The sequence below is a fragment of the Sphaeramia orbicularis genome, chromosome 5, assembly GCF_902148855.1.
Source record: "Sphaeramia orbicularis chromosome 5, fSphaOr1.1, whole genome shotgun sequence".
In the NCBI taxonomy this organism is placed as follows: Eukaryota; Metazoa; Chordata; class Actinopteri; order Kurtiformes; family Apogonidae; genus Sphaeramia; species Sphaeramia orbicularis.
The window spans coordinates 55,245,393-55,257,514 of NC_043961.1; the positions used below are offsets into that span (position 1 = coordinate 55,245,393).

The window sequence follows — 12,122 nt, forward strand, 5'->3', positions numbered from 1 at the left end:
AGAAAAGCCAGGTGTAGATTACTGCACAAAGTGAGAATTTGATTTTCCTTCACTGTGTAAAAAAAACAAAAACAAAAAAAAAAACAACCTAAAAACACAGTAATATTCCGGCAGCAGGGGTGCCGAAAAATATTGTAAAATAACGTAAAATAACCATCTCATAAAACTACGGTAATTTTCCATAATTAACATACAGTTTTTTGCCCTAACTTTACATGACATTTTGCATATTTTTTTCACTTATTAATGTTTAACAAAGAATATTTACATGTATTAAAACAATTAAATTACCTATATATATATATATATATATATATATATATATATATATATATATATATATATATATATATATACACATATATATATATATACACATATATATATATATATATATATATATATATATATATATATATATATATATATATATATATATATATATATACATACATAAAAATAATTTTCAATGAGACTAAGTTGTAAAATCCACCGATAAAAACTGTATTTGGACAGTTTATCAGTGCTTATACATGTTATACATTCACAAAAATACATTTATTCAAGATATACAAGATATTTGTCCATTAACAAACAAGTCTTGGTAAACTTACAGAACAAATACTTCTTTTACGGTTAATTGTCAATAATTTTATCTCGTTTTATTTATTTATTTTTTTTACAGTATTAAACTTTAAATTAACAGTTTAATCTCATAAATAGAAAAGAAATATTTGTGAAATTGTGATACGTTTGCAAATGTATTTTAACTGTATTTTTCTGTGAAAAAAGAAAAAAAAAATTTTTTAAATGGAAATTTTATGGCTATTCACAGTTATAGTTTTTTCTTGTTATTTTACATTTGATGTGTAAAATCACAGTCTGTTTTTGTCATTTCATTGATATTTTCCTGTATCTTAAAAATACAGGAAAAATCTGTAAAATAAACAGTGAAAATTCTGTTAAATTACATATTTTTTTACAGTGTTGGTCAGGATATCTACAGTTAGTCCAGCTTGTATTTACAAGGCTGACAATTAATACTGAACAAACAAGAACTCAAACTATAAATTATGAAAGAGCTGCAGCATCTGAAACTGACCACAATGAACATTTGACAGATAAACAGAACCACAGTACTTCAGTTTCAGCTGCAGAGTTTGTCATGTCTTCTGTGTTTTGGGATTGTCTCTGTCAACTCACCATATATTTTTATTTATAAGTTTGTTTGTTTGTTTTTTTATCAATTACTAGAAATTTCAGGCGACCCCATTTGAATTCCTGGCACTGCTCTACACAAACATAAAACCTCTATAAGATAAATCAGAGTAATGACATGTTTTGACACATTAGTATTGTGTGTGTGTGTTCACCGGTGTTGCAGATCTCCAGATGGATCGTGAAGATGGAGTGGGAACGGGACGAGTCTTTGTTCATGAGTGTGTAGCCCACCGCCCGGTTCCTCCAGCCATGTTCTATGATGGTCTCACACTCTCCCACACTGTGGACCGTGTGCATGGACAGGTCCCGCACATACACCCCACGCTCCGGATGCTCCTTCAGCTACATTCACCAAACAAAAACACATAAACACAAAGCTGGCACCTTGACCCACAGGGAATCCTGTGACAACTAAGTCACTATGGCAACATATTGTGTGAATATTAGCACTGTCAATGGGAACTTGTCCTTCTTAAGCAAAATACACTCTTCAACAACCTTGTTGAATTCACTAGTAAATGAACTGACACAAAGCTGAAAACAGACTCGTTTTTCTGAGCTCTTGTAAACTTGACTTTTTTAGAGCTACTTGTTTCTCACAGAGCAGTGACATTATAAACACATGCCAGTCTTATAGAATATGACGCATCGCTGTAGGTCAGGGGTGTCAAACTCATGTCTTCCAGGTCCATCTGGATCTCAAGTGGGCTGGACCAGTAAAGTAACAGCATCACAACCTATAAATGATAACAACTTTTTCTCTTTGTTTTAGTGCAATAAAAACATTAAATTATGAAAATATTTCCATTTACAAACTATCCTTTAACATAAAACATATGAATAACCTGAAAAAAAAAGAAATTTGTAAGAAAAATAAGTGTGGGTTTAACAATATTATGCCTCAACCTACACTGGGTTACAAAAAAATTTTTTTTTGCAAGTTGTCTAGGTTTTTTCAACTGAATTAGGACCATTTTGCACCGCTAAATCCAAAAATGACATCTGTTTTTCTCAATCAGGTCAGGTGTTTTTTTGCTAATTTGATTTTGAAAAATGTGATCTTCTCACAAAATATAATAATTAATACCAAAATAAGATTGGTAAGCACACTTTATGAAACTTGTGACTTGATTCCTGTTAGGTACAATGGTGTATTCACCGCAGATGTAGCAGAATACGTCAGGCTTATTTTTGCAAGATCTTCTAGTCAAAGCCATTTCATTCACCTGTAATATTAAAAAAACCATTAATCATAAATTGGCAAAAGTAAAATCTTCAGAACTCGTTTATTGCAAGAAATATGAAAGAATTTTGTATCATATGATGTGAAAATGCCCATAAATGTAAGCAAAAATGTTAAAAAGCCAATATGTAGCATAGTTCAGAAAGTTGACCTGATTGAGCAAAATTAATGTGATTTTTTGACTCAGCACACCAAAATGATCCTAAATCAGCTCAAAAAACTTAAACAATAAATTTGTTGTTGACCAGTGTTATCATTTATACATGTACATTACGCACAATGTTACACAAATATTTGGTGACAAGCAGAATATTGTTAAAAATTTGGAGTTTGGAACTACAATACGGACAATTTCTCATTCAGTTTCTCATTTGCCCAGGTCATTGTTCTTCTTGGTAGTTCTTAGAGGTTCAACTGGACTAGTTTTACGTCAAAAGAGCAAAACTAGTCCAGTTGAACCCAGAAAAATGGAGTTGTCACTGTTTATAGGTTGTATAGGATGCCTTCAGGCTGTTGGTTCTCAGAGGAGAACCAACAGATATTCAAAATCATTTATTCTTTCAGCTATCACACTTTTAAACTCTGACAGCAGCCATTTTAGTCATTTTATATGAGATTTTTTTTTTCTTTTTATGTTAACAGAACCAACAGGGTCTTTCAGTCTTTTAGCCTGCATTGGTATTTATTGATTATTTATTGTTGAGTATTTAAATGCATTTATTCGTAGTTGCTTCCAATGATCTTGTATTTGTACACTGATTTATTTATGTTTGTCACATTGCACTTTGGATGTGGGCTGATGTCTATGGTAAGCTGCAAATGAATTGTCCGTATGGGATGAATAAAGTTTTCTGAATCTGAATCTGAACTATGTTATTATTTTACTTTAGCTCATATTGGTCTGTATGTGGAACCTGAACTAAAATGAGGTGGACACACTTGATTGTTGCTATTTTCAGTGTAATTTTTGCACTTTGAAAATTCATCCTGCAGGCCAGATCGGACCTTTAGGTGAGCCATTTTTGGCCCCTGTTTGAGACCCCTGCTGTAGAATAAACAACAGTAAACTTAGATCAGCCATAACATTATGACTACTATTAGGAGAAGTGGTACTAATATTGATTATCTCAATACTATGGGATCTGTCAGTGGGTGAGATAATATAAGGCAGCAAGTAGACATTTAGCCCCGTTGGAAACAGTAAAATGAGAAACGTAAGGATTGGTGGAAAAAGCACTTTAACCCTTTCATGCATGGTGGTCACTACGGTGGACAGTTATTCTATGGATTTTCTCTTGTATATTCATGGGTTTTGTTGTTTTTGTTCCATATCAACGAACACAGTGGACACTAATGCATCCTCCCATACACTGACATTGCTGTAACTTTCCTGTTATTTTATCTAAATCAATTACTAATTGTTATCAAACTGTAATTAACAGAGTTTTTTTTTTTTTAAATAAACAAAAAAAAAATTTTTTTTTTTTTTTGCATATTATCTGAGTGAGTAATAACTAGTATTATAGTATGTTAAAATGGGAGAAAACATTAGATTAGCTGCATTAACCTCCTGAGACCCAGGAAAATTAAAATTTTAGCTTTTTTCCATTAAACAGTTGTCTTGACTGGAAACCGCATAATGCAACAGGTTTTTTTTTGTTGTTTTTTTATTTAATTATTATTTAATTATTTTTTACCTCCGCCAAGGAGGTTATGTTTTTGCCAGGGTTTGGTTGTCTGTTTGTCTGTCCGTTAGTGTGCAACATAGCTCAAAATGTTATGGACAGATTTTGATGAAATTTTCAGGGTTTGTTGGAAATGGGATAAGGAAGAAATGATTAACTTTTGGGGGTGATCCGGAAGAAATCCTGGATTCTGGATCACTTTGAAATTTTCGTTAACATTGTGGTAAATGGGGCCAAAATTTTCGTTTCCCAAAATCTCGCTTAATTATTGACCAAAACTCATGAAATTTCACTCAGGAATTGACAATGGGGTCCTCTATCACATTTCAAAGGCTGATCGGGATCTGATCCAGAAGGCGGATTTTATCTCAATTTATATAAAAAATGGGGGTGCCCTTACTTTTTGGCCTACTGTGCCTTTAATATTAAAGGTAGAAATTTCTGACAAGCGCCATCGTGTAGCTCAGTCAGTTCCGCATCGGGAGTATGCCACTGGATTTCATGTAGCTTTAATACTTAAGGAGCTAGATCCAGAAGAAAACCGCCATTACGAGAAATGTGATTTTCGTGAATAACTACTGAACTAATAAGGATATAATTATGAATCCAGTTGCTAATGGTATGTTTTCATGGTCAAGGAATTTTAAAATATAGGTAAAATAAATATGGGACTAATATTTATGGTGGAAATCACAATATGGGGGAATTGTGCAAATCTCATACAATTTGACTCAGGGATTTACAATGGGGTGTTCTATCAAATGGCAAAGACTGATCCGGATCTTTCAAAAAGTTATGGACAGATTTGGATGAAAATTTCAGGAAATATTGATACTGGCACAAGGAACAAATGATTACATTTTGGTGGTGATTGGGGGGGGGGCACTGATCTGCCTTGGCGGAGGTCTGCGCTCTCAGAGTGCTTTTCTAGTTTTTTGTTTTTTTTTTAATGGAATGTTCTTTGCAATGGACAGCAAGTAAAACTGTCAAACTTTTGTCCCCTACAGAGGATAAAAATGCATTGCTGGGTCTCAGGAGGGTAAAAATGTTTTTATTTCAGTTTTCACACAGTATGTCAGTAAATGCATGTTTCTGAGCTTCAAAAATTAAACACATGGTGTCCAGCTGAGTGGACATTTTTGTAACTCCATGAAAAATAGGTTCATTAAAAAAAAAAAAATCAATCACATTGTTTTTTTTCATGCCTAAAGAGGAATAAAAACACTCGGGAAAAAATGTTGATGAAGGTTTTCATAATTCATGCATGAAAAGGTTAAATGAGCAGTAAAATATAACATACATAGCCTTAGGAAATAATAAATCACTGGCAGAGACAATTTACTGCACAGTGACAACTTTGTTTTATACTTTAAGCACTTCTACATATTAACACTTTTACTTAAGTAGACAATCTGAATACTTGTCACACCACTTTACAGAACAATTGCGTATTGAAACATCGGTGCAGAGACTTACCTCTAATTTTTGTTTAGTGTCATGTCCCAAGAGATCTCTGATTTCTTCATTGTAGATTTCTAAGTACGAAGCCCTCACGAGGAACTTTGTGTTTTCCGCGCACTAGTTTGGCCAAAAACACACACAAAATGAGTGCACGAAACATGGACAGGGCTTAAAGGGCAAAGAGACAAGTTAAAACACACTGGGCTGGGAGAAACTGTTGGTGCATTTTCAAGGAATCTGTGAATTTTTCATTCGTTCATTTATTTGTTTTGAGCAGAAGAAAAAACTAAACATTTTTATGTGCACAAGGAACTAATATAAGAGCGAATACATTAATAAATAAAGGTGATCAAGACAATATAGCAATTGCCATTTTAACACAATAAATTCAATATGCACTGCTCAAAAAGGAGTGGGATGCGGAAAACGTGTTAAATCCCACCCCCACCTCACATTTATACAACATAGCATATTACTTTTGCTTCCTTAATGATAAAATGGCATCTGTTTAGAGTCCTAATAATGTAAATAGCCGATACACTGCAAAAATCAAAATCTTACCAAGTGTATTTTTGTCATTTCTGGTCAAAATATCTCATCACACTTAAAATAAGACATAATCACCTAAAGAGTAACTTTTCAGTGAGGTATAAGAACTTATTTTTAGACAATAGATCTTGAAAATCTTATTTCAAAAAATCTTACCAAGATAATTTTCACTTGTTTCATTGGCAGATTTTTTTTTACCAATGCTTGCTTGATTCAAGGTTTGACTTTTTTTTTTTTTTTTTGCTTGAATTAAGCAAAAAAAAAAAAAAAAATCTGCCAGTGGAACAAATGAAAATTATCTTGGTAAGATTTCTTGAAATAAGATTTTCCAGATCTATCGTCTAAAAATAAATTCTTATATCTCACTGAAAAGTTACTCTTTAGGTGATTATATCTTATTTTAAGTGTGATGAGCTATTTTGACTAGAAATGAGAAAAATACACTCGCTAAAATTTGGATTTTTTCCAGTGTAGTAAACAGATTAGGAAAACTTTTGGTAACACTTTATAATAAGTACACACTATGAAGCATTAGTTAAGCATTAACAAATACTGAATTCATCATTTATAAAGCATATTTCTGACATGAATACTCATTAATATATGGTTTATCAGCACAGTTATAAATGTTTTACCCATCATTAATAAGCTCATCTACAATGTGCTAAATGATTGTATTTTCATACTTTATAAATTATGGATTCAGCATTTAAAAATTTAGTATTCAGTGAATATGTCAGGGTGTATTTTATACTAACTCACACATTTATTTTCCAATAGATGTACTATAAACAGTTATTAATACAAGAATTCATTATTTCAGGTAGTTATAAAGCACTTACTACTCATTAAGTCTATGGTGTGAGCTCATCTAAAGTGTGGACTCTCTATACCATCTAAAGCATTTACAAATGAGATTTAAAGATTGGCAATGCCTAAAGACTCACAAAAGTCTCAGTTATTCTAACAAAATAAAGACACAGCACATGGGGCTATCAAACAAACTGCATGATTGAATGATGATAATTACGAATGATTAGTAAAACCATTATAACTGTGCTTATAAACCGTAAATTAATGAGTATTCATTTCATAAATATGTTTTATAAATGATGAATTCAGTATTTGTTAATGCTTAACTAATGCTTCATAGTGTGTACGTATTACAAAGTGTTACCAAACTTTTGAAGATGCAGAGCCGGTAGAAGTGTCCGTATGTACCTGAATGCTCTCGAAGATGTGCTCAAATGCTCGAGGGATGACCCCCTTCTGAGACGCAGGTTCAGACACACCCTGCATGGTGTAAGACTTACCACTTCCAGTCTGCCCGTAGGCAAAAATTGTGCCATTGTATCCCTCGGTGACACCCTGGAAACATAAGGTCTGTGGCATTAGTGGCATGAAACAACACTTTGCTGACCTTTGCAAGTGACTGACAGAAGCCTGTTAAGTAAATAATGAGGTCTGCAGCCATTAGCAATGAGATATAGGCTTTGATGCAGAGGGTGTCCAGTGACCAGTGTGCTGCTTCACTTCTGCGTGCATCCCCAGCCAGCATGTCCATGTGGGCCCCAGAAGGGTTACCACTGGGCTGCATATAAGGGTCCCATGTGGGTTTGTCCGCAGTTTCCACGGTGGCGCCACATGTGTTTGCCCTTATCAGAATCAGAATCAAAATCAGAATCAGAATCTCTTTATTGTCATTAAGTACAACAAAATTGAGGTAAAGCTGTCAGGTTCAGTGGAAGAATTTATAGACAGTCAACAAATATCAGTAAAACAACAACACATATCAGTAAAAGGCACAGTTATTTACATTAAAAAATAAAAAAGTATTGTAAACTCAGACATTTGTAAAACATAGAATTTAACCCTCCGGTATCCTGTTGCGCCTTTTAGGCACACTTTGCACTTCATGTTAAAAACTTCATATTATTTTTCACAATTTAAATAAGGTTAGAATTCAAAAGTCGTTCATTTTTGCATGATCTTTAAAATTCTGGCCACCAACTAAAATTTGCACTTTGTAAACAAAAGAAAATTACAAGACTAGCATCTGTCTCCCAAGTGTGCCTAAAACGCACTATTTCGTCTATTTGATATGTATGATTAGGGCTGACCTTGATTTACAAAAATAAAATCAAATTAGAGCAGAAAAATTTATCAATATATAGTATTTAATAGTTTGATTTATAGGTGTGCATTTTACACACACTTGGTGACAGATGCTAGTATTTTTGAACATTTGATCTAGCGCCAAAAATAATAATGCAAATTAACCAATGTTGGAGTTAATCATTGACATATGCCAGGATGCAAAAATCTAATAATATGTGATCCACTTTTTATGTAGTATATTGAAAAAAATATTTTTTGTGTGTTTTTTGCATCTAAGAAAATGGTTTGTTTACATTACAGACACGGCATGGCAAGGGTTAAAAGATGTGACAATTATTGAGTATTTGGTATTTTTATTTACGGCTCAAGTTGATGAAATAGAAAAAAGTGTAAAAGAATTAAAAACAAACTGAATGAAAATTTTTTTGACATTATTCCACAAGTGTGCCAAAAAGGCACACTTGGTGCTTAGTAAGGACCTTGCTGGACGGGATACCGGAGGGTTAAGTAGAGTAAATAACATGAGAAGTAGTGCAAATGACATGAAAGATAAATATTGTGGGATAAATAGTGTGAAGAATAAATAATATGAAATATTCAGATCTCTGATTTTGATTCTGATATGGGCAAACACATGCGGGGTCACCATGGAAACTGCGGACAAACCCAAATGGAACCCTTGTATGCAGCCCAAATGGAACCCTTCTGGGGTCCACATGGACAAGCTGGCTGAGAATTACTTTATTTGAACAATTAACCCAGTGGTTCCCAATCTTTTTTGGCTTGTGAACCCGTTTTAACATCACAAATTTCTGGTGACCCCAGACATTCAAAACAGAGACTTTTTTTGGGGGGGCTAAAATTAAAAATTAAATTTGTTTTTGTTCATGTAATAGTTTGCTATACTATGATGCAAATAAACGTTAATTTTAGACAACATTTAGACTATATAATGTAAATTTTTAGTAGTAAGTTTACATTTTTTTTATTTTTTTGTAAAAATCTTTAGAAATTTCAGGTGACCCCAGACATTCAAAATGGAGACATTTTATTTGCTAAAATTGATTTATTTTTGATTGTGTAATAGTTTACAATAATATGTTGCAAATCATTGTTAATTTCAGGCAACATTTAGGCTATATAATGTAAATTTTTATTAGTAAGTTTTAATTTTTTATCAATTAGGCAAGGCAAGGCAAGTTTATTTGTATAGCACATTTCAGCAACAAGGCAATTCAAGGTGCTCCACACAGGACATTGAAATACAACGACAAGGGAAAAAGAAACACATTTAAAAAATTATAGAAGAAACTTCAGGCGACCCCATTTGAATTCCAGGTGACCCCACATGGGGTCCCGACCCCAAGGTTGAAAATCACTGAATTAACCCTTTGATGCATAAATTATGAGAACCTTAGACAAGATTTTTTTCCTGAGTGTTTTTATTCCTCTTTAGACATGAAAAAAAAAAACAATAAGACTAAGTTTTGTTTTTTAAATGAACATATTTTTCATAGAGTTACAAAAATGTCCACTCATTTGGACACTGTGTGTTTAATTTTTGGAGCAAAGAAACATGTATTTAAAATGCAATGTCAGAAAGTGATATACTGTGTGAAAACTATGAAATAAAAGCATTTCTGACGCAGCTAATCTGATGTTTTCTCACATTTTAACCCTTTCATGCATACTGGTCACTACAGTGGACAGCTATTCTACAGCTGTTCTCTAGTATACATGGATTTTGTTGTTCTTTTTGTTGTCGTTGTTGTTGTTTTTTTTTTTTACACATATCTTTATTAAATTTTTAATACACTACATATCTTTTCTGACATGAATTGGTAATATTATGTAGATCTCTCCTGAGCATAAACCCCCAGAATCACAAGCCCTCCCCATAGTTTTCACACAATTTATCAGTAAACACATGTTTCTGTGTGTCAAAAATAAATGTGTGGTGTCCAGCTGAGTGGATATTTTTGCAACTTCATGAAAAATAGGTTAATAAGAATTTTTTTTTCCAATATTATTTTTTTTATGCATATTTTTTTTTAATTCTTTAAAATTATTTTTATTTAATTTATTTTTCAGAACAAAATTTTCAATTGCTTTTTTTTTTTTTCATACCTGAAGAGGAATAAAAACACTCAGGAAAATATTTTGATTAAGGTTCTCATAATTCATGCATAGTGTTCACTCCAGTGGACAGCTATTCTTCTGCTGTACTTTTGTATATTCATGGGTTTGGTTGTTTTAGTTCCATATCAGCCAACACAGTGGACGTTCATGCATCATCCCATACACTAACATTCATACTATTCCTATAACTTTATGTTCTTGTTAAATCTGATCTGCAGTAACATGATTGGGTGTAAATCAATTGCTAATTGTTATTAGACTGTAATTAACAGTTTTCTTGAACAAAAAGTTTTGTTTTTTATATCATCTCCATGAAGTGAGTAAGAGCTAGTATTAGAGTATGTTAAATAAATAACATTCACTTTAGGATTTAGGAGCCTACCTCCACCAGAGGATATGCAATCTCGTTGTACATCTGCTCAGTGGTCTGATCGGTGAAATAAGTGCCATCAAAGGTGAATTGTTTTGGAGGCTCATCCACTGCTCCTGGCTTCTGGATGAAGCACTGGCACCTCTGCAGGTCCACAGACAGAACCGTGTTCGAGCCCAGGGCCTTCTCCCGCTCATTGAGGGGTCGACACCGGACCACCACCTTCACCGCCTCAGACCCCATGTCCCCCCTCTGTGTCCTCAGCTGGCCCAGATCAGGACTCCAGCTCCACCTCACACACAGTTTCCAGGTTTTCACAGCAAATCCGGATCCACATTGGAATTGGATCTGTCCTTAAAGTCCACCAGAACCCCCCCCCCCCACCACCACCACCACCACCACAGGACAGGCGGAACCAGGAGAACACCCCAAAAATATGACTGAATCAAGTCCACAGGGGGATATTTCCGACGCTCAGTGGGATTTGCCGCGGTCCGGTGTTCGTGCCACTCTGCTCCACTTCCCACGGAGACGTTGTCACGTTGCCTAGCAACCGTACACAACCGACAGGTCCCGAGTTAGCAAGCTAGCACAAAGTACACAGAGTAAACCTAACACATGTTCACAAATCACCACAGTTTATGAGTGTTTTTAGTGACCATGCATTTTATACGGAGAAAAGTCTGTTCCGTGTTTTTTTTTTTTTTTTTTTCAAAGTATTTTTATTATATATCTAGTCACAGATAAGCATAATACAGTCATTGTTTTATTGTTTGTTTGTTTTTTTGTTTTTGTTTTTTAACCCAAACCCATGAATACTCCCACCATGTTGCACCAAAAAAGGGATAACTGACAATAATAGATAGATAGATAGATAGATAGATAGATAGATAGATAGATAGATAGATAGATAGATAGATAGATAGATAGATAGATAGATAGATAGATAGATAGATAGATAGATAGATAGATAGATAGATAGATAGATAGATAGATAGATAGATAGATAGATAGATAAGGAATTTTTGGTAACACTTTATTTGAAGGTCTAGTTTATAATGCATTAAGTGCACATTCATAAGACATTATAATACATTTATAATGCATTATAAAAGTCATTACAACAGTTTATGATCATGTACAACAACTTATACCAAGGTTAATAAAGTATTGTATGTGTAGGCATAATGTATTATAAATTCTGCTTTGATAATGTTTTATACATCCATACCAAAGCAGTGTGAAGGAATGTATATTTTTTAGGTGGGGAACTTTTGTTAGGTTTTGTCACTGGTCTCTATACCCATGTATTTTAGGGATTTCATTTTTTTTTTTT

General features: G+C 33.5%; 1 protein-coding gene across 1 annotated transcript in view; it reads right to left on the reverse strand.

Annotated features, from left to right (window-relative positions):
* Positions 1-11,029, reverse strand: part of kif17 (kinesin family member 17) — a 31,176-nt gene extending 20,147 nt beyond the window's left edge. Inside the window, exons 1-4 of the mRNA XM_030135022.1 lie at positions 10,799-11,029; positions 7,381-7,527; positions 5,626-5,727; positions 1,374-1,563 (exon numbers count right to left, since the gene is read on the reverse strand). Of these exons, the coding sequence (XP_029990882.1) occupies positions 1,374-1,563; positions 5,626-5,727; positions 7,381-7,527; positions 10,799-11,029 (670 nt within the window). The remainder of the gene's footprint in view (positions 1-1,373; positions 1,564-5,625; positions 5,728-7,380; positions 7,528-10,798) is intronic.
* Between the last annotated feature and the right edge of the window lie 1,093 nt (positions 11,030-12,122).